The 27,140-nt window shown below is 42.9% G+C and overlaps 1 protein-coding gene across 8 annotated transcripts in view; it reads left to right on the top strand.

Annotated features, from left to right (window-relative positions):
* The window catches only part of HECW2 (HECT, C2 and WW domain containing E3 ubiquitin protein ligase 2), a 264,005-nt gene that overhangs the window by 176,001 nt on the left and 60,864 nt on the right, over positions 1-27,140 (top strand). For 7 of the 8 annotated variants that reach the window (XR_014785285.1, XR_014785282.1, XR_014785281.1 and 4 more), the window contains 7 exons: positions 302-1,663; positions 2,576-2,671; positions 3,558-3,708; positions 5,507-5,610; positions 7,846-7,970; positions 10,752-10,937; positions 20,050-20,184. Coding sequence is in view for 5 of the 8 variants with exons in the window: in XM_084816460.1 (XP_084672586.1) it covers positions 302-1,663; positions 2,576-2,671; positions 3,558-3,708; positions 5,507-5,610; positions 7,846-7,970; positions 10,752-10,937; positions 20,050-20,184 (2,159 nt within the window). In the remaining 3 variants the exon portion in view is untranslated. The remainder of the gene's footprint in view (positions 1-301; positions 1,664-2,575; positions 2,672-3,557; positions 3,709-5,506; positions 5,611-7,845; positions 7,971-10,751; positions 10,938-20,049; positions 20,185-27,140) is intronic. The other variant, XM_084816467.1, reaches the window with a different exon arrangement.

The raw sequence follows: 27,140 nt of genomic DNA, 5'->3' as shown, positions 1-27,140 counted from the left end.
GAGCTGTAAATTTAATTAGATGTATAGACCCATATGCATAGTGAAAGGCCGGGATGCTTTTTTTTAAAGTGTAAAATGCTCACCTAAACCAGATAGCATAAAGATTCCATACATTCTGCTAACTAAAACCTGACCCTCCCCCTTCCCCCCACCCCCAAAAGTTAGGTATTTCTACAAAGTGCTCAGGTTTGTATTATAGTGGGTCTTCTGCGTGATACACTGCCTGATAGAGGGATTAAGATCCACAGTTTAGATGCACGGACAAGTTTCACTAAGTCAATCTTTGCATTTGTCTTTGTAGATGCTTCACCAGAAACAGTGGGAACCCTGCTTGGAGTGAACTCTGTAAATGGAGACTTAGGTAGCCCTTCTGATGATGAGGATGTGCCTGCAGGGCATCATGATACACCTCCAGTTTGTGCAAATGGCCCAGTCCTTGTGGAATCAGCTGTAGATGCCACCCCAAGGCATTCTCTGAGGACTAGTACAACTCTGGAAACAGATCAGGAGGATTCGATCTCTGCAGCTTCAAGGTCTTCACCTCCTAGAGGCCGCCAGGACTCCCTGAATGACTATCTAGATGCAATAGAACAAAGCAATCATTCTAGACCCGGAACATCTGCCTGTAATGAGCGTGCTGTTGGGGCGTCCCCAAAGTTAAGGAGTAGCTTCCCTACTGATACTAGACTTAATGCTATGCTGCACATTGACTCTGATGAAGAGGAGCATGAATATCACCAAGCTTTGGGGTTCCACTCATCGCTGGATAATGATGGGGGCGGTTTAGTCATGCTGAATGGTGCTACCAGGAGTGCTGAAATGCGTTTCTTAAATTGTTCATCAAGCCAGATATCACAAAGCCAGGGCCCTGAGGAAGATGGGAGAGCACCGGATATAGAAGCTTCCTTGCAGCCTTCTCATTGCCAGCAGGAGACTGTTGAAGGGCCTCTAGAAACTGAGTTGGTGGGAGACGAAACGGAAGCTCCTCGAGAGCCTCAGGATGATGGGCCAGGCAATCTGGCTGGCAATGACGTTTCTGCAGCTCAGGAGGCAGAGCAGCCAGCTGCTGGTGTGGATGCTGGTGCTCCTGAGTCTGCTTCCGGAAGCAGAAGAGGAATTAGGGAAGCTGAATCTGTTGACCAGGGGTCGGAGCCTTCTCAGATTTCATCAGAAACTGAGCAGAGCGACCCTGCTCGTACAGAGAGCATTAGTGAATCAAGCACTAGGCCAGAAGGCGAAAGTGATGTGGAAGGGGCTGACGGCTCCTGCAATGAAGGCACAACTCCCCGACTCCTGTCCATTGACACTCAAGGCTCTTCCTTTGAAAGCACCCGATTTCCTGAGACTCCAGCCTTTTCTTCCCAGGAGGAGGAAGAGGGAGCTTGTGCAGCAGAGGCTGCCGGCAGTGAGCCTCCCCCAGAAACCCAGGAAGTTGTGTGCACTCAGGCCTCTTTGCCTGCTGTGAACATACCACACGCTCAAGAGGAGGGGCCGTTGTCTGAAGCAGGTGGGCTACAGGACGGTGATGAGGCTGAAGAGATCTGGCAGAGGAGGCAGAGTCTGCAGGCTGCAGCTGCGCATAACCAGTCTCAAGAGGAAGAGGCTGGAGCGGCGCAGGCGGCGTGCGAGGGAGCTGCTTCGCAGGTGGATGGAGCTAGTGGAGGTATGGGCTATAAAAGAGGACCATCACTGCCAAATGTGAAGCTTATTGCTGTAAGCTATATGTTACCCCTGTCCCCATTCTGTGATGGACTCCTCTCCTACCCTGGAAAATTGGTCACTTATTTTGAGTGCATAGAATACATTTTGGATATAAAATATTGTATCCAGCAGCAAAGCTTTTTGAGGATATGGCCAACTCCCTATGCATGCATGCAATTATCCGCTCACTGGAAGCACATGCACTCCCACAGGCCTATCAGGATTTCTGGTTTCTCTAGAGACAATGTGTAAATGTTTAGAGTAGTGTGGATGAGTATATGTTATGCAGCATTTGGTCACCCTACTTGATACTATCCAGTGGTCCAGGCACTGGGGTACTCTCCATTCCACCAACAAGTAGGCAGGATTTTTTTTTAAATGAAGACTTTGCTGAGAGTTTGGACTAGGAGGCACCTCCCACTTACTCTCCATGATCAGTCATCTGCCTCCATGACAAGCGGACACGGGCTATTTGTGGGGTCTGTTCTCTAGAGCAGGTCTGAAGGAAAAGGAGTTGGGAGTCCACACCAGAGACTCTCCCTTTTCTGCAGGGGCTCCCAAGTTATCCTAGTGTAGCCTTCCTACCATATTTAAAAGAAAACATGATAGCTTAAAGGAGGGTGGGCAGATAGCTTTAAATAATCAATTTGTCAGATACACTAAAAGGAGTGTATGTGTGTTCTGTGGTACTTGAGAGAAACAAAGGATATCCATTTGGGGCAAAAAAGTGTTGCTGATCACCCTGGTTCTTGTTTTAAACATGTTATTTGCGATAGGATTTTCTATTGAAGATGTAAAGTGAGACAAAGTGTAACAGTACTACATCATATTTTAATGGAAAACTTAAAAACTAAACTACTCCTTTGGTTCTTAGGTTCCCAAGCCAATGATCATCAGCCTCTGAGATCACTTCCCTCAGTTCGCCAGGACGTTAGTCGCTACCAGAGGGTGGATGAGGCCCTGCCACCAAGTGAGGAACTTTTCTGTATTAATTCAGCAGATTCAGAGTAGACACCATGTGACACTGAAAGCAGCATCATACATTTCCCATGGAACACTATCCCTGGAAGAACCAGGGTTGGTTCTAATACCATCTTCTCTTTCACCAGACTCAAAAAAGCAAATGGTGTGCGTAACTCATTTATTTCTCTGGTCCTGGTGATCCTGCTGCTGTGATGTCCTCCCAGAGGGTATGGAATGATCTCACAGGGATACAGGAAGTTGCCTTATACTGGGTCAGACTAGTTGCACATCTATCCTATAGTTGTCTTCTATGACTGGCAATTGCTCTCCAGGGTTTCAGACAGAGAAGGGTTTTTTCCATCATCTACTACCTGATCCTTTTAAATAAGAATGCCAGGAATTGAACCTGGGACCTTCTACGTGCAAAGCATGTGAGCAATACCAAACCACTGAGATATGGTCCCTTCTTATAAGGTGGACATGATGCACCCCTGTAGTCCTTCTAAATCAGTAACTCCCAAACTGTGTTGAGATACACAAGTGTGCCACCTGAGAATTGCTAGTCTGCCATGAGAAATTAATTCATTAAATAATTCAAGAATTTTGTGAGTCCAAATTAGCTGCCCATCAGGGAAGGATGACCACTGTATACTTTGCTGCTCTGGCCTTGTCTCCTTCAAGTCAACCTCTGCTGGGTTTGGGCAGTTCAGCTCCTTTTCTGCATTGGGTGTGATATGGAGAAGGCTGCCAATTTTTTTATACTCAAAATATAAACCTTTTGGTGGGGTAAGGATGTATGTGAAAAATGGGGACCTCGGCTATCAGAAGTTTGGGAAACATTGCTCTAAAATATCTCAGTTCCTTATGCTTTCTACTGTTCCTTGATACTTTAGATTGGGAAGCACGCATTGACAGTCATGGCAGGATATTCTATGTGGATCATGTAAACCGAACAACAACCTGGCAGCGGCCCACGGCTCCCCCAGCCCAACAAATCCTTCAGCGTTCCAACTCCATACAGCAAATGGAGCAGCTGAATCGCCGGTGAGAATTATTCAGATTGTTTCAATTATTATATCTGCAGTACAAAAGAAATACTATGCAATATCCTTTTGCCAGACCATGGCCAGGCTTCATTATTGCAAATCATGAAACTTCCTTGAACTAAGCAAATGTAGAAATATTTGATTTGTTCTTAATTTGTTGTTGTTGTTCAGTCGTGTCCAATTCTTTGTGACCCCATGGACCATAGCACGCCAGGCCTTCCTGTCCTCCGCTCTCTCCCGGAGTGTGCTCAAGTCCATATTAATTGCATCGGTGATGCTATCTAGCCATCTCATCCTCTGCCGTCCCCTTCTCCTTTTGCCTTCAATCTTTCCCAGCATCAGGGTCTTTTCCAGGGAGTTTTCTCTTCGCATTAGGTGGCCAAAATATTTGAGCTTCAGCTTCAGTATCTGTCCTTCCAATGAGCAGTCAGGGTTGATTTCCTTTAGGATGGACTGATTTGACCTCCTTGCAGTCCAGGGGACGCGTAAGAGCCTTCTCCAGCACCACAGTTTGTTCTTAATAACTTACATCATATGTAAAGTGCAGCATTCGCCCAGAAATACGACCTCGAAGGACATTTCTCATCCTGCCAGTAACTATGGAAGATGTGCTACAGTTATGACTGAGTGCTATGACAAACCAATGTGTGTATGGCAGGGTGTGTGTAAGTTTTATAAACATTTTCATGGCCACTGAAATGTGACCTCTGTTTTCACAATTTGGTGGGAGCATGCCAAAAGGTACAAAAATATTAATGGGGTTTTCTAGAATTATTTTAAAACCTTGGCATTTATGCACATCAGCTTGACACACACAAAAAGCGTGGGCAATGCAGCTATATTTGCCTTCACTGATGTTTCCATATAGCGAAATCATATTTGACAATGTCAGTCTGTAATGTCATCCCATTCACCACATGATCCTTGATTGATTAGAATGATGGCACAAAGAAATGATGGCCTTTTCAAGTTAGAATAACATTGGTGCTGAAGGGAAAGGAAAAAAAAAGGTCTAGGGGGTGGGGCAGTCTCTGAAGCAGAGCAGACTGAAGAACAATAGCTGTGAACAGATGTGAAAAATGTATAAAACAAAGAAAGATAAGTAGTATTTCACAAACTTTTTCTCAATCTTCAAAATTGCAGCTTTCACATTGAAAATCAAACATTTCCAAAATTTGGCACAGCACTAATATATATACCTCTTCTCTTTAGTCTTATGGGACTATAATTTACTGCTACATTATTTCCTACTCCTCATCCCAAATATAGGCTTTGGGAAGAAACACATTCCTAAAGTCATAAAGTGACATGTTCTAAAGTTGATTGCCCCTTCAGATTCTACTTATGGGGACAAGGCAGGGAAATAGGCACAAACGAGGGCAAACACAAAATAAGTTGATCCCTAAAGCATTTTTATCCCACTCTTCAGTTGAAAAAGGTTCCCAGAGCAGTTTACAAAGATCGATAATAAGGCAGTCCGTCCCTGCTCTCAGGTTTTAAATCTAAAGGACACAAAAGGGAAAGAGATTGGGAGGGAGAAGGGGAAAAATCAAACTCAGGCACTAGTCCTTAGTTACCAAATGCTTATAATGATCAGCCGGAGAAGAATCAGTTCAAGGAGAGGAAGAATCAAATGTTGCTGGTCTCTCAGCAGAGCCCTGCCTTGCTTCTCTCCTTCGCCACACCCTGATAGAATGGCTACTGACATTTAACGTCTGGTAACAGTCACATGCTAGTGTTTTGGCTGTTCTAGAGGAGAAGTTCCTGATATATTGATGCCAGTCTTGGAATTTCAGGTATCAGAGTATTCGCCGAACAATGACCAATGACAGACCAGAGGAGCAACCAAATGCCATGGACGGAGCTGGAGAGGACGCTGACTTCCATCACCCTAATGCAGGTAAGACTGTGCTTAGTCGCTTTTTGTTCTTTAAATTACACACTGGGCTTTACTTGAGATTGGGACTGACCCACCTTTAAAGGCATGAGTCTGCTGCCACCAGAAATAACTTAGTCAGAAGTTCCAAGCCGCTTTGGTTCTGACCTCCTCCTTTTCTAAATGTTGCAGAAGTATAAATGAACCTGCTTCTGTACACACAGCAATTGACTGTCTCCTTCAGTCAAGCTGGGCCTTTCTACACAAGGCATTTATTGTGTGCTCGTGATTCCTCACTCATGGTAGTTTGTGGATCCTTTACATGACGTCATCCTCCCCCAGGGAGGGCCTCTTCTGTGCTTTACAACCATTTTACCGGGGGAGTGTGTGTGTGTTTCTAACGAGGAAGGTCTGGTATATCCTGAATGGTGCCATAAAGCCCTTGTGTATTTCCACAATCCTGCTGTACTACAGCACTACCTAGTGGTTGTGTAATGGTATAGAAAGGCAGAGAAAGAAAAAATCTGGGAAAAAACATGTAAAGGTGCCGATCTTAATCCCACAAAGAATCCGGAAACAGAAGCTTCAGTAAAGGGGTGGGTTAAAAGCCATATGTAGAAAAGCCCACTATCCACTATCTGTGTGAGCTGTTTCTGCTGCTCATTAGTGGGGATTTTGATAGTCTGCCATTCCTAGTTTACAGTATATACCATGGAGAATAGTTTAATGTCTTGTTAGCTTTCAGCAGAAAACTCTGTTTTTCTTGAGTCACTCAGTCATGAGGTTGAGTAAGTGATGAAGCTGAGTTGTGGTTGGTTCAGGTCACACAACAGGCATTCCTTCTTTACTCAGAGCATAATTAAGTTATGGAGATCACTGCCACAAGATGTGATGGCTACTGGCTTATATGGCTTTAAGACAGGATTAGACGAATCCATGTATTATTGTGTGCTCCCATAATACTAACGCATTTTAATTTTGCAAACTTGTACTTCAAATTTGATCAGTTCTGCAAGGAACATCCAAAATATAGCCATGAAAAGTTAAAATTAGGCTCAACCATTTCAGTGATCATCTTTTGTAGTAGGCAAGAGGGGGGAAAGCATGCAAGGACAAAAAGCTTGGCTCACTCAGATGTGTGACATCAGTCTCGGATTTCCATCTCCACACTTCTTTTCATAATAATGTTCAGCAGAAAAATCTCTGCTTTTCCTCATATCAATCCATCTACCCCTTACAGTGGTGACTAGGGATGTCAGAGAAATCCACTTAGGGGTTGTAGTTCTACACGTTTTCCTAAGTTTGCCCCCCCCCCCGACTTCATTTTGGTTTGTGCTGCAGCACTCAACTTGATCTGCAGCAGGCCAGGCCATTTTGGGCATTTTGGGCATTTTGTACATTTGTTTTTCCAGATTCCACAATTTGCACAAATATCTGAGTAATTTGCACAAATTTGACTGTGATTTGCACAGATTGCTCAGAAATGTGTGCAAATTGTGGAATCTGCAAAAAAATGCACAAAAAGGTTCCTAGAGTTTGGGGGAAAGCCTGCAGCTTAGGTCTCAAACATGAATCGAGTTGTACGTGCCACAGAACTCCATAGAGTCAAAAAAGAAATGGATTTCCCAGTAATGGACATCCCTACTAGTGGCTGTCTAATTTATTTGAGATGCTTCAAGGGGGTAAGCTGCTGCTAGTTAAATCACCTTCAGTTTCACACTGGCCCATATAGTGAATAGTGAATTCATGGTGTAGAGTAGACAAGAACCTGATGAGTTTTTATCATGTCCTCTATATTCTCCTTTAAATCCTGACACATTATTTGTTTTTCTGCCAGCTAGAATTCCCTCTCCTTATCTATCATCATCCCCACATTTTTCAATTAATAACATTCCATCCAATTGTTCCTGCAATAATAATGAGCAATAACCTTACATATAATATTCTCTCACAAGTGGAAAGCAGGCTTGTGAAGTACAGGAGAATTATAAGCATTTCAAACCCTGATTGTTACAGACCAACTAGCCTTCATTATTCCCCTGAACTGATGGTCTAACTGACATTCTTTGTTCACTTTGATCATCTGTATAATCTCAAACACAGTTTAAAGTTGCACTCTGTAGTTACAGTTAGTACTAACGTGAAAGGAATGTTCTTTAACAAATATAAAGGAAGAATAGTTAATTTTTGTTTGTTTCTCAGTTTGCGACACTAAAGCCTTTGTACTAATTCATGACTGTCTGCATCTGTTTGTGTTAGATTTCCGAAGAGAGAATGTGGTGTCCCATTCTACCTCCAGATCCAGGCTTACTCTACTGCTACAATCCCCCCCTGTGAAATTTCTTATCAGTCCAGAGTTCTTCACAGTGCTGCATTCTAACCCTGTGAGTACCATGCACAAATATAGTGCTTTGTACAAACACTGGACCTGTATGATGTATTTGCATTTTCAGTAGTGTGTTTTAGCATATTAGAATGTTGACAAGTGGGACCTGCAACAAAATCTATCTATCTATCTATCTATCTATCTATCTATCTATCATCTATCTATATTTTTTAAAAATATACAATTTTTCAGCCCAAACAAGGGCCCCCAAGGTGGTATACAAAACAAAATGCCACAATTTAAATAGTGGAATTAAACCAGAATATTAATATCTGGAAGAGCAGAGATAAAACTTTTGATCCCAAATTAAAAACCATTAAAAGCCAAGCTGAACAAAAGTGCTTTTGCAGCCTGCCTAAGTTGTCAGGGATGGGACTACTCTAACCTACCTTGGGAGAGAGTTCCATAATTGGGATGCTGCCATAGAAAAGGCCTTGTCTCTCGTGTTCCCACCAACCAAACCTCTTTAGTTCATGGGACATACGTATAGAAGATGATCTCAACATATGGGCAGGTTCATAAAGGAGGAGGCAGTCTTTCAGATTTCTGGGCCCTAAGACATTTAGGACTTTATAGGCAAGTGCTAGCACCTGGAAATGGGCCTGAAAATGGATCAGAAGCCAGTGCAGTGTGGAGTGCTGCTGTTCAGGATTCCACCCACTCCGTTCCATTCCCCCTTCCTCTGGTTTTCCGTCCCCCCACCCAACAGTCCATCAGCATTCTGAGATAACAGGGCATACTCAGTCCTCATTAGGCTGTTTTGGGGTCCTCCCTTTAGGTTGTGTTCCTAATCATTTTTTGTACTTCTGCAAACTTTGGGTTCCCCCAAGCCTGCTGATTCCTAGTCTTTTCATTTTAGCTACATAAGCATGGCACTCATCTCCTGATGACTGGAATTAGTATATAGGGTAATCATTTTTTTAAAAAAAATACACAACCTTTTTGCACTACTGTAACACTTATGAAAACCACTTGTTTATATCAAGTTACTAATGTATTATAGGATGTTATCTATTGTAAAAAAACAATTGAAAATTAGAAGAATGGAATAAACTGCTGGGAGGTGAGGTCTATGCACAGCAACACATCCAAATCTCACTGATTTTTTGGGCTTGCAAATGGTATATGAGAGGTAACACTGAACAGAGTGGAAACGGTTTCTACATGAGTAGAAGAAAAATTGACCTTATCTATCACTTCAGTGTTATGTTAGTGCATATGCTGATATACCACTGGCCAATCAGGATGGACAGTTTGGGAGCTGCCAGTGGAAATGATGTGTCAATGTACTTACTATACAGGTCCTGAGCAGTTTGCTCATTGGGGTGAGCCTCTCTGAAAGTGTCCTCTGTTTCACATAGGTATTAGTACATTGGGAATGAGTAGAGCCCACTAAGTTAAAATTTACATCACATTAAATGAAGGCTTCATGAGTGTATTGGCCTAGGGCAGCCTTCCCCAACCTGCTGCCCTCCAGATGTGTTGGACTACAATTCCCAGCATCCCCAGCTGCCTGGGGGATGCTGGGAGTTGTAGTCCAACATATGGAAGGCATCAGACTGGGGAAGGCTGCCCTAGGGCATTTTGAATGTTGGTGAGGAGCTCTGTCTGATGGACTAGAACATTCTGAGGCAGTTAACCGTCAGTTAGAAAAGAGAAGTTAGTCAAAGCAGGGTGAGAGGGAAAAGTCAATACAGAAAAAGTTGTTCATAGTCTCAGTATATACTACCATATTAACCAACAGTGAATCCAGGTGCTAAGTTATGATAGCTATGTAGCCAAAAGGGGCCAATTGAGAACCAAAAGGGTAATATTGGTTTGCTTGGGGGAACCCCAAGGTTTGTAAAAGTAGGAAAAAATCTTTAGAGAAAAACCCTTAAGAGGGCAAAACAACAAAAATGCCCAAACAGCTTGATGAGAACTGAGGTCTGAGCATGCTCAGTGGCCACAGAATACTTACAGTCTGTTTGGGCAGGGTGGGGGATGGGAAATGGAATGGAGTATCTTGAAAGAGGCATGTCTGGTTTGGTTGGAACAGTGAACAGGAGCATGCCATGCTAGATTTTGTTGCTGGGACCACTTGTTAATCCTTATAACGTCTAATAATATAAGATAACATCTATTTGTTCGATTTTTCAATAATTATTTGCAAGTTCTTTGTCTCTGCTTTTCCCATGTGTCTGAAGTTCTACCTGATCCCCTCTTGCTGGAACTTGACAAGCTGATTTTAGAAGTCCCTGTATGTAAATGTGGAAGATGCCATAAAACAACATCTAATCGTCCATTGATGCTTTTTTATTGGCTAAGAGTTATCAATTCATTTGCAATATATGGTGTGCTTAATTTCAAAAAGGAGCAATGCTGGGGTTCATGCTTGCCTGGAAACCCATTTCCTTATGCGTGTCAGCTGGCTGTGTTCTCAGTGAATTAGGAAAAGGTGCTCTGCACATGTTTAATGGCACATCATCATCATCATTATCTCTTGCATCTAGACTGAACCCTAGCATTGGAAACCATTTTCCAAGGTTCAGGCTCAGACTGAACTCTGAAAACAGATCACCTCATCCTTGCAGTTAATAAAAAGCTGTACTTCAAGGAGGATTCAGCAGCAGGTCTAGTGACCTATTCATTCAGAAGGAACTACTGCTTGCAATAGGTGAATGATGAACTCCAGGGCTTCATTATCCCTCTTCTGAAAACCTTTGTAGGCATTCAAAAATAAATGCCAGCTTCTGAAAATAATTATTTTTATTTCATTTATTTCTTTTCACCCTACCAGAGTGCCTACCGCATGTTTACAAACAATACGTGTCTGAAGCACATGATCACCAAAGTCCGACGGGATACTCACCATTTTGAGCGCTACCAGCATAATCGAGATTTGGTGGGTTTTTTGAATATGTTTGCCAACAAACAGCTGGAGTTGCCGAGGGGTTGGGAAATGAAGCATGATCATCAGGGCAAGGTAACAAATCTAAACAAATAACTTTTAAAATAAACCTAATGTTGGGTTAACTTACCTTAATCCAAATACTGATGAAATTGAGAAAGCTGCTTTGAAAGGAACAAATGTGTCAACACTTTCCCCTCCAGCAAAATAGGAGAATGATCTTTGTTAATTTGTTAAAATAGGAGAATTATCTTTTTCACCAGTCCACCTTCAGAGAATGTCACATTTTGACAGCGGCAAGTGAGGGGAGTAGCTGCTTCTCTATGCTGAGTATTACAAAATCAGTATAGAAAGTTCACATAGGATTTGAGAGAAAAGTTTACTTTTCGTCAAAGGGATTATTATCTGATGGCTTATGCTTGATAATTAAAAAAAAGCTTTAGTAGACACAGGGCCAGATCAAAGTCTAACCCTAACAAAAATACCCAACCCACTAGCCTACTATGTAACAACTCAGGACTACACTGCAGTGATATCTTACACTAGTTTTCCACCAACAATATGGGTATAACATCCATGGACTACTTTGCAGCCACAGAACATGAACTCCTGTAATTCCTGCTACCCATTGTTCGGGGCTGGATATGCTACTGCCCAATCACAGCTATACTGAAATTCTGGATTTCCCAGTTGTTTTCTGTGGGTGGCAATCACTATTCCATGAGGGTAGGACCACCCCCCTCAAGACGGGGGGTGAAAATGAACCAGGAAGTCCCTTCTGCAGACAAGTCTTTACTCTTTACTTATCTGTATGGCCAAATGTTGATCATAGCTGTAACTTCACTCATTGGCTAGACACTGAAAGATGGTAGCAAGCTCATTTCTCACAAAACAATTGTCCAAAACAATTGTCCGTTTCTCAAAATGATTGGAATGTGGCTGAATGTTTTGTCTGATATCTTGGGTTCCACAAGGGCTACAGACTTGATCTTTCTTTATTGGAGAGCTGGGAATGTGGGCTAGCTAGTGGGCCCCCTGAGATGTTGGGCAGGGGGCTAGAGCCCCCTTAGCGCTGTGGTCAATCCACCTATGAGAACACAGGTTATTCTCCTTGAAATTCAAAATTAAAACCCTCTGTTCAGTGGCTGATGGGGGCAACATTCCAGATGCGACTGTGTGGGGAGAGCAAAATTCAGCCTCTGTGGTGTATGGAAACTCCCTTAGAACAGACTCAGGTTATAAATTCATTCACAAAACATGGTGTGCTTAATTCCATTTTAAAAGAGATGCTGGGGTTCAAATCTGTCTGGGAGGCACTCTGTGCATTCAATCTGGCTTAACATTATAATGTATCCTTACAAATTATTTTTTATTCAGAATTAATTTTAGCACTAAGAACTATTATAAATAATTGGCTTTATGGGCTCTAAAAAGGCCCTTAAAGGTCCATATACATGGACCACCAGGTAGTACTATGTGTTTCCCATTGTAATATAGAAATGAGACATTGCCCATGAGCATTTTACAGTCTTTTTCTCATTCGACTTGTTTGAACAAGACAAGAGAGGCTGGATTTGAGATAATGTTAGGGATTATCTAATTATCCTAATAGCCCAGTGAATCTGCTTAGGCATAACTCATATCTTTATGCTGATTCTAAGACTTGGATCTCATTACAAGCATAGTGCTGTTGATGTTCCTCTTTTGCCCTGTAGGGGACAGCTGTGTTGAAATGGCTTAGAGGAGTGCAGGTGGTGATGGTCGTAACTAGTAATGGTCCATATATGCTTTGTCCTATAGACCAGTGGTCCCCAACCCCTGGGCCACGGACCGGTACTGGTCCATGGCCTATTCAGGACCGGGCCGCAGTAGGGGTGTGGGAACTCTCCCTTACCTTGGGTCCGTTGGGGGGGGAGGCGATCCGTCCCTCCCCCCCGCCCCGGAATCCTCGCTGGCCCTGGCCAGCTGTGCTCCACGGCAAGTCAGTGGAGCTGCCAGCCAGCTCTGGCCCTGTTCTTTGCAGTAATAGCCTATTACTGCAAAGAACAGGGACACAAATGGCATCCCAGCGGCCAGAAGTCGTCCCCTGGCCGGAGCTGGCCGGCAGCTTTGTGGCACCCAAGGAAAGGGGGGTTCCCACACCCCTACTGTGGCCCGGTCCGTGGAAAAATTGTCTTCCACGGACCGGTCCCTGGTCCCAAAAAGGTTGGGGACCGCTGCTATAGACTGTTGATTGGACTACATGGTGTTTCCCAAACACTGAGCAGGGGACCACCAGTGTCTCCTCACTTGCCTGCCTTGTAGCCTTTTGGTGATTAGGCAAGAATCATGATCAGACAAAATGCTTAAAAACTGTGTAGATTTTGTAAATTCAGGAAACCAGCAGAAACTGCTCCACATTTTGTTTACAAGAGAGAACCAGTGTAGTCTAGTGAATAGTGTGTTCAAGTGAGACTTAGAGCTATTTGAACTAAAGTCACTGAGTGTCCTTGGGCAAGTCACTGTTGTCTCTTTTTATTTAAAAAGGAATTCAGGCTAAACATGTGATGCTACAATGGAGGGGTAGTGGTTGCTTAGTCTTCAAAGTACCAAATAAGATAAAATAGAAAGTCACTAAAAACAAGAGTTTTTCAAACTTGCTAGGGCATTGCTGCAGAGGGAGGTTTTGCACATTTTAAACTCTAGATAGGTACTAGCATGTGTTGGAGTGGTTTATCACACACACACACACACACACCGTGTTTCTTAAATGTAGCATTTTAAACATTGTACCTTCTCTCTCTCCAGGCAGCACCAGCACATCGCTTTGGAATGTGTTGGGGTGGGGGATGAAGCAGCTCTGTCAGTTTTATTTCTCCACTTCCTTCTGCCTTTCATACCACACGAGTTTCCTTGTGAAGCAGGTTCTGAGACCAGTTGCTAGTCAGGGTTGACCGGTAGGAGTTGATTGTCTTTAAAATACTGGACCTACTCAGTTTAAGAGCCCATTCGCACAACTCTGATGGCTCTTATTTTGGAAATCATGCAAATCTGCCCCCCACCCCTGCATTGAGTCCAACAGGTGGTAGGCACTAGCTCACTAGGAGTATGTTTTCACATAGCTCATTGCAGGCATGAAGTTGACATGTGCTCATGATGTGACAAGTGGTTGTATGGATTGAGCCCTTATAATATAATAATCTTTCTGTCCTGATTAAAATACATGCATACTTAATGTAGGTGGCTGAGTGCTTTTGCTTCATGCTGAGAATATTTGGAATTTCCTGAGCATCAAGAGCAGCATTTGGGGGTTTTCATCATTCCCTCTGTTTCCAACATTTAAGTGGTGAATGCTGTTGCATACGTAGCCAAAAAAACAACAATACACATGCAAGAGGGGAAGTATCAGCAGGCTTGGGGGAGCCTAGGGATGTGCAAGAAAATGATTCCATCAACTTTTTAAAATGGATTTACCCAATTCTCACCTCCTGGACCAATCATCGAACCAAACACAATTTGTGGTTGGAAATCCATACATTTCTAAGCTTGTGATGTGTTCTGCAAAACACAAAAAATGCTTTGACAACATGTGCACATTTGAAAAATGCCTACATTTCCAAAATGTGCATAAACACACTTCAGTCAATGGATATATGCATCCAAAACTGGATACGCTTAAAATGTATACATTAATGTGTACAGTACAAAAAATGCATACAAGTATCCTTATGAATTTTTTTTTTTAAAAAAAATCACAAACTCCTGCAGAAATGGGATGGAACAAGCTTGACTTTAAAAAACCAGCAATACTGGCAAGATTGAGGCTGATTCATCCACCCCTAGGGGAGCTCCAACGTTTGCAGAAGTAGAAAAACAATATTTAGGGGGGAAACCTCTAAGGGGGAGGGAAAATCTCCCAATACAGTCCAGGGAGGACTGAGCAGACTCAGTGGCCCTGGAATGCTGACTGACTTTTGCGGGGGTGGGGGAAAAAACAGAAAACTGGGGGAGGGATGGAATGGAGTGGCTGGAAACCTGAATAGCAACACTCCACACTGCAACATTTTGTTGCAAGTCCCACTTGTCATCACGTAAATACAGTAGAAAAGGGGTGGCCAACTGGTGGCTTGTGGGCCATATCTCCCCCCCCCACACACACACACAACGCCATTTATCAGGCCCTATAGAGATTTCTGACAGTACAAATCAACAAAAAAGATTTCACACAAATATATTTTTACTATAAGAAAGCTCCCCTAGGGATAGATGAATCTGCCAACCCCAATCTTGCCAAGGTTGGGTTTTTTTCATGGCAACATAATTCACTTCTAGCTGTCAGATTGCTGTCTGGAGAATCAAGCAGAAATACAGGAGCAGTCCATCCCTGCTTTAGTAGCAAAATAAAACTGGCTGTTGGCCTCATGGTTTTATAGCTAATGCACAGGTTAGAGTCTGCGGTGGACAGCCCCTTTTCTTAATCCAGCCTCCCAGATGGGTTCTGCCTGCACCCTCCCCAAATGCCAACACAGAGGAGAGGGCTAGTGACTGAAACAGTGAGATTTGCTGGGTGGGCAGTTTGCAGAGTGAGTCTTGGGTCTCTGACTCGTCAGAGAGCAATGCCTTCTCAAAGCGACCCTCTGGCAAAACTAATTGCTGATCAGCAATCTGTATTAGACTACTGAGGATGAAGAAGGTGATAGTGTCTTGCAATTTCAGCGATGAATTGTACACTAGAGGCTAGGTCTGCCTTTGTGTTTGGCACCTAGATTCAGAGAGACGTTCTAGGGAATGAGATATGTACCGTGTGGATCAGTAGTGCCGGGGTAGCAGTCATGAGTGCCTGCCCCGTTGTGAGCACTCCTTCGTTACCTTAGCAACTACCGCAACAGAGCGTGCGTGCGTGCGTGCTCCTGTGTGCATGCAGTAGTGATGGTTTACTTGAAACAAGAACTTCTGTTTGAACAGATACATTGCCCATCTGGGTAAACTTTGAAGTTTGCCCAAACCAAAATACCCTGTTTCTCTTCCCAACCACCGTCAATGTCCAGGCTACACCCTTGCCTGGTGGCCAGTGGTGGGTATAAAATTAGGCTGTCACTGGGTGTTTTTTTTTTCTTTTTTTAACATAATTCAGCTCCATTTCCAGCTGTGGTACCGTTGTCCAGATTAGCCCAAAGCTTTGAAGCTCCAGTGACTTTTCTTTTCTCTAATGAAGCTTCAAAGCGGCAATTCTGGGTTTCGTTATGTGGTAGACTGCTACCGGCTGCCCTCCAAAGTACTTGTGCTTAACGAGATATGATTGCATTCATTTAGTGTAATCCTTAAGCATCTTTCTTGCTTGCTTAAGTGTATGGCATAAATGAAAGCTGCATGGTTTGCTAAACTGCTGTGTAAGAATAAGAACAGTGCATATGCAACACTGTTCATGTGGAAACATTTGTTTCCCTGCAGGACAAACTTGCTCTGAATTTATCTTTCAAGTTATATGCTAGATTTAGGGTTTATCTGATTAAAAATTTAGCCTTTGGGAGGCTAGCGCTCTCTTCTAAATGCACTAGCTTGAATTAGATAGAATAAGCATCAAGCAGACGGATTCATAAACCAGTTAATCCAGAGTGCTTGAAGTAAATTGGACTAAATAGGATCAGAATTAAAAGACTCCAGTTTAATTGGGTTGATGACACAAATGGCTGGGTCTAACTCCACCCCCTAACAACAGCAACAAAAGCCTGAGCAGAGGTGCCCAAGCTCTTAACTAAAAGAATTCATGTGAGCCTCAGGTTTACCCATTTATTCCCCTCCAGTCCCAAACACAAGCTTGTTTCTGTTTTCACTACAGCGAAGATCCGAGTCACAAAAGCACTTCCCTGTTACTCACAGAAGGACGCAGCACTAGGTACCTAGTGTATTTTTTCTGGAAGTTGTAAATTTTTAGGCACTGTGATGTTTCATTAAGATATTTAGTGTCCGGTATGCCAGAATAAAACAATATGCCATGATAATAGTAGGAAATTTTCAGAAGTCTGATGAGCCAAATTAATGGGTGAATGTGGACAACCAATTTACTGTGTATTAAAATCTAGGGAAGTTCATCCATTTTTTAAATGAGTGCTAAGCTACAGCAACACAGATAGCTGTAGCTGGTTTGCAGTATTCCATGGGTGCTCTTCCTCCATCCTCGCCTGTTGTTGTGCAGTGAAGATGTTAGTTCTCCCTTTCCATCCATTCATTGCTACATGCAGCATTTCATCATTACTTCTCAGTTTATTTACTCACATAGGTGGTTTATTTAATAAGAAACCATAGTATGGTATCCCTGAAGTCATATTTGTTCATGAGTTATTTGAATATGTGTAATCTTGGGATGTGCGAGCAGGTAATCTGCTAGAAACAAGCAGGCAAATGTTTTAAAAAACTTACCTACATAGCTGGCAAACATCACCACTATCGGCATGAGTTAACTTTTAAGACTGTGGAAACAGAAGGGGAAAAGTAATCCGCGAACACACCAAAACGTGAATGAAAACTGCAAATATTTCAGTCTTTCAAAGTACATAAATAAAACATAGCTCATAAAAACCTGCAAGTATTTAAATCTTTCAGAGTACATGGACAATACCTGGAATTGTGAAATTTGGAATCAATGGAGAACAAACTGGAAAGATAGGTGAAAGCTGTTCCTTAAAATAAGATTCTAGCTATGAAACTGGATAGCTTGAAAGCATATATTTGAGAGAGCACCTTCTCCCTTCCTAGCCTGCCCAGTTACTGAGGCCATCAGATGAGGCGCTCCTGGTGGTTCCACATAGACCTATGGTTCATTTGGAGTCCACTCACAGTAAAGCCTTCAGTGTGCTGGTCCCTCTCTATGGAACTCCCTGCCTGTCACTGTCAGGCAGGCACTGACATTGTTTAGTTTTCGACACCTGTTGAAGACATTTTTATCTAAACAAGCTTTCCTTGACTGACCAGCCACAGTCTTATTGGTAGACTGATTTTAAAGATTTTAATTCTGTATTTTAATTATTTTTTCTTCCTTTTTATTGTTCACCAGTCAGGAATATTATTCGATATAGAGCAGTATATAAATATTGTAAATCAATCAGTCTCCCCAACTGAATCTCACCAGGTACGGGTTACTGATACAAATAACCTCAACAATGTGGGAAATGTGGTGAAGCCTTACCACCTCGTAAAGGTCCCGATCTTTACCACATATAAGAATGTGTGGCAGAAACAAAATATACACCACATGTGTAGGAGTAGTACATATAACCATGCAATCACGTGTTGGAAACCTTTACCACATTATATGTCAGTCACTTGTGTTGACTTATTAGCCCTACCAAGTGGTTGCCTTTTAAATGGGGGGTGACTGGACAGAGTAAGGACTCTTGTTCCTTTTAAGTCTTAAATCGTTGTTACAGTAGGTATTGAGGATTAAGGAAATAAAGCAAGACCATATGGCAAAAATAGGTTTTGAGGAGGGATTTGAAGGAAGAAAATGAAGTGGCACTATGCACATGTTTAGGGAGGGAGTTTCATGCATAAGGATATAACAAATGAAAATATGCCTTGGAAAGAGGCTTTGTGGTGGGTGCAGCTTGTCAGGAGAAAAGTTGCACCTATTGAAATTCCCATTCTTCTGTGCAACTCTTAACATTCATTTTAAAATGTGAGATGACAAGAGGCTTGTAGTACATTAAAGACTTAATTGTGGCATAAGCTTCCTTGAAGCAACTGTTTCTGAATCCTTAAAGGTTAAGCATCCAGGCTCTTGAAATAGTTCTGCATGTTCTTAACTGCATAACACAAGTTTCCAAAGCAGATCCAGTTGTAAGGCCACAACCCTAAGCAACCTGAAGGCAGTTCGACTAGGATCAAAATGTGACATACACTCTCAAGTAAACAAGTTTGTGGCTGGCTGCTTCACAAGTGGAAGAACATTTGCTCATGTCCTGCACTGCCCCAGGTTTTTCTGTTTTAGGCAACTACTGGTACTTACGAAGCTCTTGGCCTTGTGTTGCATTTTAGAATCTACTTTTGGAATAAGCTTCTTTGGTTACCCAGGATTTGTTTTTTGTTGCTGTTTTTTTGGTTGGCCTACCTAGAATAGCCCTACTCAGATTGTACTAGGCATGCTCCAACCTGTAATAACATTGTGCCATGGAATGTAATCAGATGTTTCACATGTGTACTCGCCCATTTGTGGTTGTAATTATACAGTAAATAGTTGGTGAGGTTTTAAAAAAAAAATTAAGTAGGTTTTGATTTTTTTTTTAAGGGAGACACTTGTGTCATCCTACGAACATGTAAGTGAAACTAGAGACCTACAGCTAAAGATTTGTTCAGTCATTAAGTCGTCTCGGACTCTTCCTGACCCCATGGACCATAGCACGCCAGGCCTTCCTGTCCTCCGCTCTCTCCCGGAGTGTGCTGAAGTTCATATTCATTGCATCAGTGATGCTATCTAGCCATCTCATCCTCTGCCGTCCCCTTCTCCTTTTTCCTTCAATCTTTCTGAGCATCAGGGTCTTTTCCAGTGACTTTTCTCTTCGCATTAGGTGGCCAAAATATTTGAGCTTCAGCTTCAGTATCTGTCCTTCCAATGAGCAGTCAGGGTTGATTTCCTTTAGGATTGAACTGCTAAAGATACTGACTAGATATTTTGAATGAATATGTGACATTTAGCACTCCTCACCTGTCCCAGGTATCATTCCCCAAAACAGAGCCTATCCTGTCAATAGGCCTTGTGCGACTTTTTCTCAGCTACCTCCTGCCTGCTTGGTATCCCTGAATTCTCAATCTCTGTCCCTAAGCCCACATTTGTGAACTCATCATCATCCTCTTTGATTAGTTGTTCAAGCTCTCTGTTCTTAGATAATCTTAGTGTGCTTTTACTTTGCTATTGTGTGTTGCTGTACATATGAGGACCTAACTGTTTTATAGCGCATTGACTACCTCTGTAGTAATAATCCTGTATTGCAAAAAAAGAAGTATGAGATGCAAGAATTCCCTGTTGCATGGTGAAGTTCAAAGCTTAGCAGTCATTAGGACTTTGACTTCCTGTGTCTGCAACCACCCAATGCTTTGCCTCTCACAAATGTAGGTTATGCAGGAAGATGTGCAGTCAGAAATACCCACAATCACAGTGAGCAATGGCAAATAATGCTATGCTTTCTTTTCTCGTATTACCCCATTTTACTAGGCTTTTTTCGTCGACCACAATTCCCGCACCACCACGTTCATTGACCCACGGCTTCCTTTGCAGAGCAGCAGGCCAACCAGTGTGTTGGTTCACCGGCAGCATTTGACAAGGCAGCGCAGCCACAGTGCTGGTGAGGTAAGCCAGCCCTGGCCTGTGTGTGTGTTAGCCAATCAGAGTTAAAGCACTATCAGGTTTTCATTGTCCATTTCTACATTGGTGCATTCATTGTTTTGTCAGAATTCTAATTGTGTCTTCAGAATGAATATCTTCTATTTCTTTGAAAGGCACAAATGGATGTTTTGAAAATGGCCATGATAACCTAGGTGATAGGTTATAGGGGCTGTTTGCATGTCATGACAGCATTCAGTGGCAAATCATTAATGAATCCATGATTTGCAGGGATGCGCGCTGTGCACAAGCTGCTTCTGGTTTCTGTAAACAGCCTACGAATGTCCTGTTCATAGATTGTTGGTGTGATATCTGAACCTAACCACTTTGGGTGATTAATGGGTTAAAAAATCTAAAGTTAACCTAAGAACAAATCATAGGTGAATTTTGAGTTGCTTAACCCACAAATAACCCAGAGTTCAGATGTTACACTAAAAATGCACAAATGGAGTATGTGTAGGTTGTTCTTCAAAAGCAGGAGTGGCAGATGTGCAATAGGCAGTGTTTCTCCTCTCTTCTGCTCGTGCTAGGCAATCCGTGGGGTTTTTTTAACCCATGGGTTGTCGTTACATGCAAACCAAGTCACTGAATAAGTTATGGCTGAACAGGGATTTGAACCTAGATTCCGCCCCGCCCCCTCCAAGTCCAGTACTCGAGACGCTACACAATATTGGCTCTCAAAGAAAATATATTATTTTATTGGACCAGTTATGAAGTTGTTTCCACACACAGCCAATCCAACCCAGGTGAAGTAGATGGAAGTGACAACTTACACTGCAAAATACTGGAAAGCCATCTAGACAAAGTAGCCATAGGAATGCCGGGCAGGTATAGTGTACTGACACTAGAAAGCTGCTTTGTACACCATTGGTTCATCTAGCTCATTATTGTCTACACTGACTGGCTGTGGCTGTCCAGGGTTTCCGACTGGAGTCTTTTCCAGCCCTGTCAGGAAATGCTGGGAACTGAACCTGGGACTTTTTGCATGCAAAACATATGCTCTTCTACAGAGCTATAGCCCTTGCCAAGAACTGATAATAGATCTTTTATCTCTGCTCTTTGAGCTCTGAAGGCTCCTTGGGCAAGTTCTGGACTCCAGATGTACGTTGTACCTGCCTCCTGCCTTCCTGCTGATCTCACTATAGCCAACCATAAACTGTGAAGTGGTGCATTGTTCTGACTCAGCCTGGCACAGAAAACAAAATATGCAAATACAAGAGCTGCAATCACCAAGATGACAAACTTCAGGAGCTCTCAAGTCACTCCTGGGTGTATAGCAGTGTGTCAAATAATGACCTGAATCAGCTGAGTTCAAGTTGTGCCAGCTTGGCAAAAGCAGCCTGACCTCTGCAATAGCAATTTTATCTTTTGCAAAATGTCCTTGTCATCTTCTCTTTATACCACTGGAGGGCCCTTGAATGCAGACTTGTTCACAGAACAGTAGCAGCATGAGAAGCAGCCTGTTTTCATGCCATGTCTTTTGAAATGGTTACCTGTTTCAAGGCTTACAGGAAGGTGTGCTGCAAGTCGAAATGGAGGTGGGCATGGGGTGGGGGCAAGGAGGAGAACATCTATAATTCTGGCAAGGAAATCAGGCCTGAGCCTGAGCTGTTCACGGCAGTATCAGAAACCTTTAAATAAATTCAGTAGCTCTTAAACAAGTGTATTTATTTGATAAGCATACAAGTATTGATTTTCAATATCTTTGGGCCCGTGGCATGTGTTAATCCTACTTCCTGTGCACATATAACTTTGTCTATACACACCCATATCCCCTCCCTGCTCCTTATTTTATTAAAAGTTACAATGCCATAGAATTGGTTGCAAACTTAGAAAACAACTGGAGTTAGAGAGGAGTACATGTTGAAATGAAACATCCAATTCAAAATAAGGAGTAGCCTATTAGTAACTGATAAATATTTGCAAAGGTGGCTGCTGCTGCTGCTGTTTGTTCTTATTTGTCTTCATAAAGACCTTTCTTGCAAACACGCTGGGTTGTATCCAGCACTGTCTGTCCACCAACGCAATGGCATCCATTAGTAGAACAGATACCCCTTCCCCCAGCAGCCCCCATGCCCCTCCATCTGCTCTGAAGGGTTGGAGGACCCTCTAGAGAAGATTGGAAGTGTGGCTTGGGGGGGCTGCAGGTGGAGGAGGGGAAGGGAAATTTCTACTGTGGGAGAGGAAGTCTGGTCACACAACAGTGGATATAACCCATGCATTCAGCCATAAGTCCTATTAATTTCACTGGAACTTGCTTCCTCATAAGTGTTCTTGGGATCAAAACCTGAAGAGTGTTTATTTTCCAAAAACAGGCAAAGTAAATTAAAGAGTTGGAGCTAACAATACTTGCATTTCCACATCCTGGCACAAACTCCAGAAGGAGATGTTCTTCCCATTTTTTCAGTAAAGAGAGCTCTCCTCCGCTAAACAACGTACAAATCTAGCTTTGGGAGACTTGTAGTACTTTTGCTTCTATGTGGTTCTTTAGTTAGCTATTCAATCTGAGACTGATCTATTTCAAAGAAGCAAAGTTGTGGGAATATAGTCTGTTGCTTCGGTGAAGCTTTGCTAGTATGTATGATTCTCACGCTGAGAGGAAAGGGACTGCAATAAGCATTAAAAAAAAGCAAAGTGCTAAAATGCTGAAGTTCACGCAACAAAGAGCTAGTGGAGCCAGGAAATTGCAGAAGTAAAGGTTGCTCTTACAAAGAAGAATGCACTCGGGTGTAGATTGTGAAGGGAAATGACGGTAATAGATGATGCTTTGGGATTTCCCCTATGAGATCCAAATGGGATGCATAGAAGTGCATGTCACTGCGTTTAGTTAAGTTTAGCACCACTGAGGGTGTGTGAACTGTTGGCTGTTTGTCCTCATGCATGTCACACACTGGGTTACTAGCAATGAAATACAATCTGTTCAAACTTCGGTAAAAACTTCAAGCTCATGTCAGTGGAAGTAGAACTCCTCCTGTGAACACACAAGGTGAAACAAGCATATTTTAAACTTAGAACCCATACCAACTGCGATCTTATTGTTGGCAAGGAGAAGAAGGTGTGAGACCCCCTAATTGAACCTTCCCCAAGCTGGTGCCCTCCTGATGTGTTGGACTACAACTCCCATTGTCCTCAACCGACATGCATAGTGGACAAGCTGGCTGAAGTTGATGGGAATTGTAGTTCAACACATCTAGAGGGCAACAGCTTGGGGAAGGCAGTTCTAATGCTGGTAAAAGCACTTACGGTGATATTGAGTCCAACAGATGCCAGTTAAGACATCATTTTAAAAACTGTCTATTTGACTTGAGACTGATTCCAGTGTATAAAAGAAAAGAATATTAAAGCACCTGCAAGAGTTCATTCTATATAGGAATGGTATCTAGAGTCTGTAATGCTTAGAGATTAACATTTCCACAAATGTTGACACCATGGGGAAAAAAAGTTTCCCCCCCTGAGTTTTTTCAGAGAAAAACTGAATTTTTAGGGGAAATGGAAAAATACGCAGTACTTATTTTTCAGTATTTGTTACAGACCTAAATTCACTTTTTGGCTGTAGGAACATAAGATATATTATGTAAAACTTGGGTTGCTCATAAAAGTATCATTAAAATTAAAAACATTTAAAAGTAAACTCAGTATCAAACATGACAATTTTATGAGCTTCATAGCAGAGCAGGGACTTGAACCTAGGTCTTGCTGCTCCTAGTCTGTCATTCATGCATTTAACGTCACATCTAGGGCATCTCTTTGTTGTTCAGTCGTTCAGTCGTGTCCGACTCTTCGTGACCCCATGGACCATAGCACGCCAGGCCTTCCTGTCCTGCGCTCTCTCCCGGAGCATGCTCAAGTTCATATTCATTGCATCCGTGATGCTATCTAGCCATCTCATCCTCTGCCGTCCCCTTCTCCTTTTGCCTTCAGTCTTTCCCAGCATCAGGGTCTTTTCCAGGGAGTTTTCTCTTCGCATTAGGTGGCCAAAATATTTGAGCTTCAGCTTCAGTATCTGTCCTTCCAATGAGCACTCAGGGTTGATTTCCTTTAGGATGGACTGATTTGAACTCCTTGCAGTCCAGGGGACTCGTAAGAGTCTTCTCCAGCACCACAGTTCGAAAGCATCAATTCTTCGGCGCTCAGCCTTCCTTATAGTCCAGCTCTCACAGCCATACATTACTACTGGGAAAACCATAGCTTTGATTAGACGGACCTTTGTCGGCAAGGTGATGTCTCTGCTTCTTACTGTGCTGTTTAGGTTGGCCATAGCTTTCCTCCCAAGGAGCAAGCGTCTTTTAATTTCATGGCTACAGTCACCGTCTGCGGTGATCTTGGAGCCCAAGAAAGTAAAATCTGTCACTGCTTCCATTTCTTCCCCTTCTATATGCCAGGAAGTGATGGGGCCAGATGCCATGATCTTCGTTTTTTTAATGTTGAGTTTCAAACCAGCTTTTGCACTCTCCTCTTTCACCCTCAACAAGAGGCTCTTTAGATCCTCTTCGCTTTCTGCCATTAGGGTGGTATCGTCTGCATATCGGAGGTTGTTGATAATTCTCCCAGCAATCTTAATTCCGACCTGTGATTCATCCAACCCGGCATTTCTCATTATGTACTCTGCATATAAGTTAAATAAGCAGGGTGACAATATGCAGCCTTGTCGTACTCCTTTCCCAATTTTGAACCAATCGGTTGTTCCATGTCTGGTTCTGACTGTTGCTTCTTGACCCTCGTAGAGGTTTCTCAGGAGACAGGTAAGGTGGTCTGGTACTCCCATCACTTTAAGAATTTGCCACAGTTTGTTGTGATCCACACAATCAAAGGCTTTAGCGTAGTCAATGAAGCAGAAATAGACGTTTTTCTGGAATTCTCTTGCTTTCTCCATGATGCAGCGAATGTTGGCGATTTGATCTCTAGTTCCTCTGCCTCTTCGAAACCCAGCTTGTACTTCCAGTAGTTCTCGGTTCGCATACTGCTGAAGCCTAGCTTGTAGGATTTTGAGCATCACCTTGCTGGCATGTGAAATGAGCGCAATTGTGCGGTAGTTTGAACACTCTTTGGCGTTGCCCTTCTTTGGAATTGGAATGTAAACTGACCTTTTCCAGTCTTGTGGCCACTGTTGAGTGTTCCAGATTTGTTGGCATATTGAATGCAGCACTTTAACAGCATCATCTTTTAGGATTTTAAATAGCTCGGCTGGAATACTGTCATCTCCACTAGCTTTGTTGTTACTAATGCTTCCTAAGGCCCACTTGACTTCACTCTCTAGGATGTCCGGCTCAAGTTCAGTGACCGCACTATTATGGCTATCAGGGACATTCAGATCTTTCCTGTATAGTTCTTCTGTGTATTCTTGCCACCTCTTCTTAATCTCATCTGCTTCTGTTAGGTCCCTGCCTTCTTTGTCCTTTATCATGCCCGTCTTTGCACAAAACGTTCCCTTGAGATCTCCAATTTTCTCGAAGAGATCTCTAGTCTTTCCCATTCTGTTGTTTTCCTCGATTTCTTTGCATTGTTCATTTAAGAAGGCCTTCTTGTCTCTCCTTGCTATTCTCTGGAACTCTGCATTCAGTTGGCTATATCTTCCCCTTTCTCCCTTGCTTTTCGCTTCCCTTCTTTCGTGAGCTACTTGTAAAGCCTCATCAGACAGCCACTTTGCTTTCTTGCATTTCTTTTTCTTTGGGATGGATTTCGTTGCTGCCTCCTGAACAATGTTACGGACCTCCGTCCATAGTTCCTCAGGCACTCTATCAGGTCTAATCCCTGAAATCTATTCCTCACCTCCACTGTATATTCATCAGGGATATGATTTAGGTCATACCTGAACGGTTTAGTGGTTTTCCTGACGTTCTTCAATTTAAGCCGAAATTTTGCAAGAAGCAGCTCATGATCTGAGCCACAGTCAGCTCCAGGTCTTGTTTTTACTGACTGTATAGAGCTTCTCCATCTTTGGCTGCAAAGGACATAATCAATCTGATTTCGATATTGACCATCTGGTGACGTCCATGTGTAGAGTCGCCTCTTGTGCTGTTGGAAAAGAGTGTTTGCTATGATCAGCATGTTCTCTTGGCAAAACTCTATTAGCTTTTGACCTGCTTCATTTTGTACACCAAGGCCATGCCTGCCTGTTATCCCGGTGATTTCTTGACTTCCTACTTTAGCATTCCAATCCCCTATAATGAAGAGGACATCTTTTTTTGGTGTTAGTTTTAGAAGGTGTTGTAGGTCTTCATAGAACCGATCAACCTCAGCTTCTTCGGCCTCGGTGGTTGGGGCATAGACTTGAATTACTGTGATGTTGAATGGTTTGCCTTGGATTCGTACTGAGATCATTCTATCATTTTTAAGATTGTACCCCAGTACTGCTTTTCCCACCCTTTTGTTGACTATGAGTGCTACTCCATTTCTTCTAAGGGATTCTTGCCCACAATAGTAGATATGACGGTCACCTGAATTAAATTCGCCCATGCATGTCCATTTTAGTTCGCTGATTCCCAAGATGTCGATGTTCAATCTTGCCATCTCATGTTTGACCACCTCCAGCTTACCTGGATTCATTGATCTGACATTCCAGGTTCCTAAACAATATTGTTCTTTACAGCATCGGATTTTCTTTTCACCACCAGACACATCCACAGCTGAGTGTCCTTTCAGCTTTGGCCCAGCCGCTTCACTCTTTCTGGCGCTACTTGGAAATACCCTCTGCTCTTCCCCAGTAGCATATTGGACACCTTCCGACCTGAGGGGCTCATCTTCCGGCGTCATCTCTTTTCGCCTTGTGATACGTTCCATGGGGTTTTCTTGGCAAGAATCCTGGAGTGGGTTGCCATTTCCTTCTCCAGTGGACCACATTTTGTCAGAACTCTCTGCCATGACCTGTCCGTCTTGGGTGGCCCTGCACGGCATAGCTTATGGCTTCACTGAGTTACGCAAGC

The sequence above is a fragment of the Heloderma suspectum genome, chromosome 1 (assembly GCF_057233095.1).
Source record: "Heloderma suspectum isolate Gila_16-S chromosome 1, 16-S_ref, whole genome shotgun sequence".
Lineage (NCBI taxonomy): Eukaryota > Metazoa > Chordata > Lepidosauria > Squamata > Helodermatidae > Heloderma > Heloderma suspectum.
The sequence above is the reverse complement of the archived record's forward strand: the minus strand, read 5'-3'. Positions and strand labels throughout refer to the sequence as shown.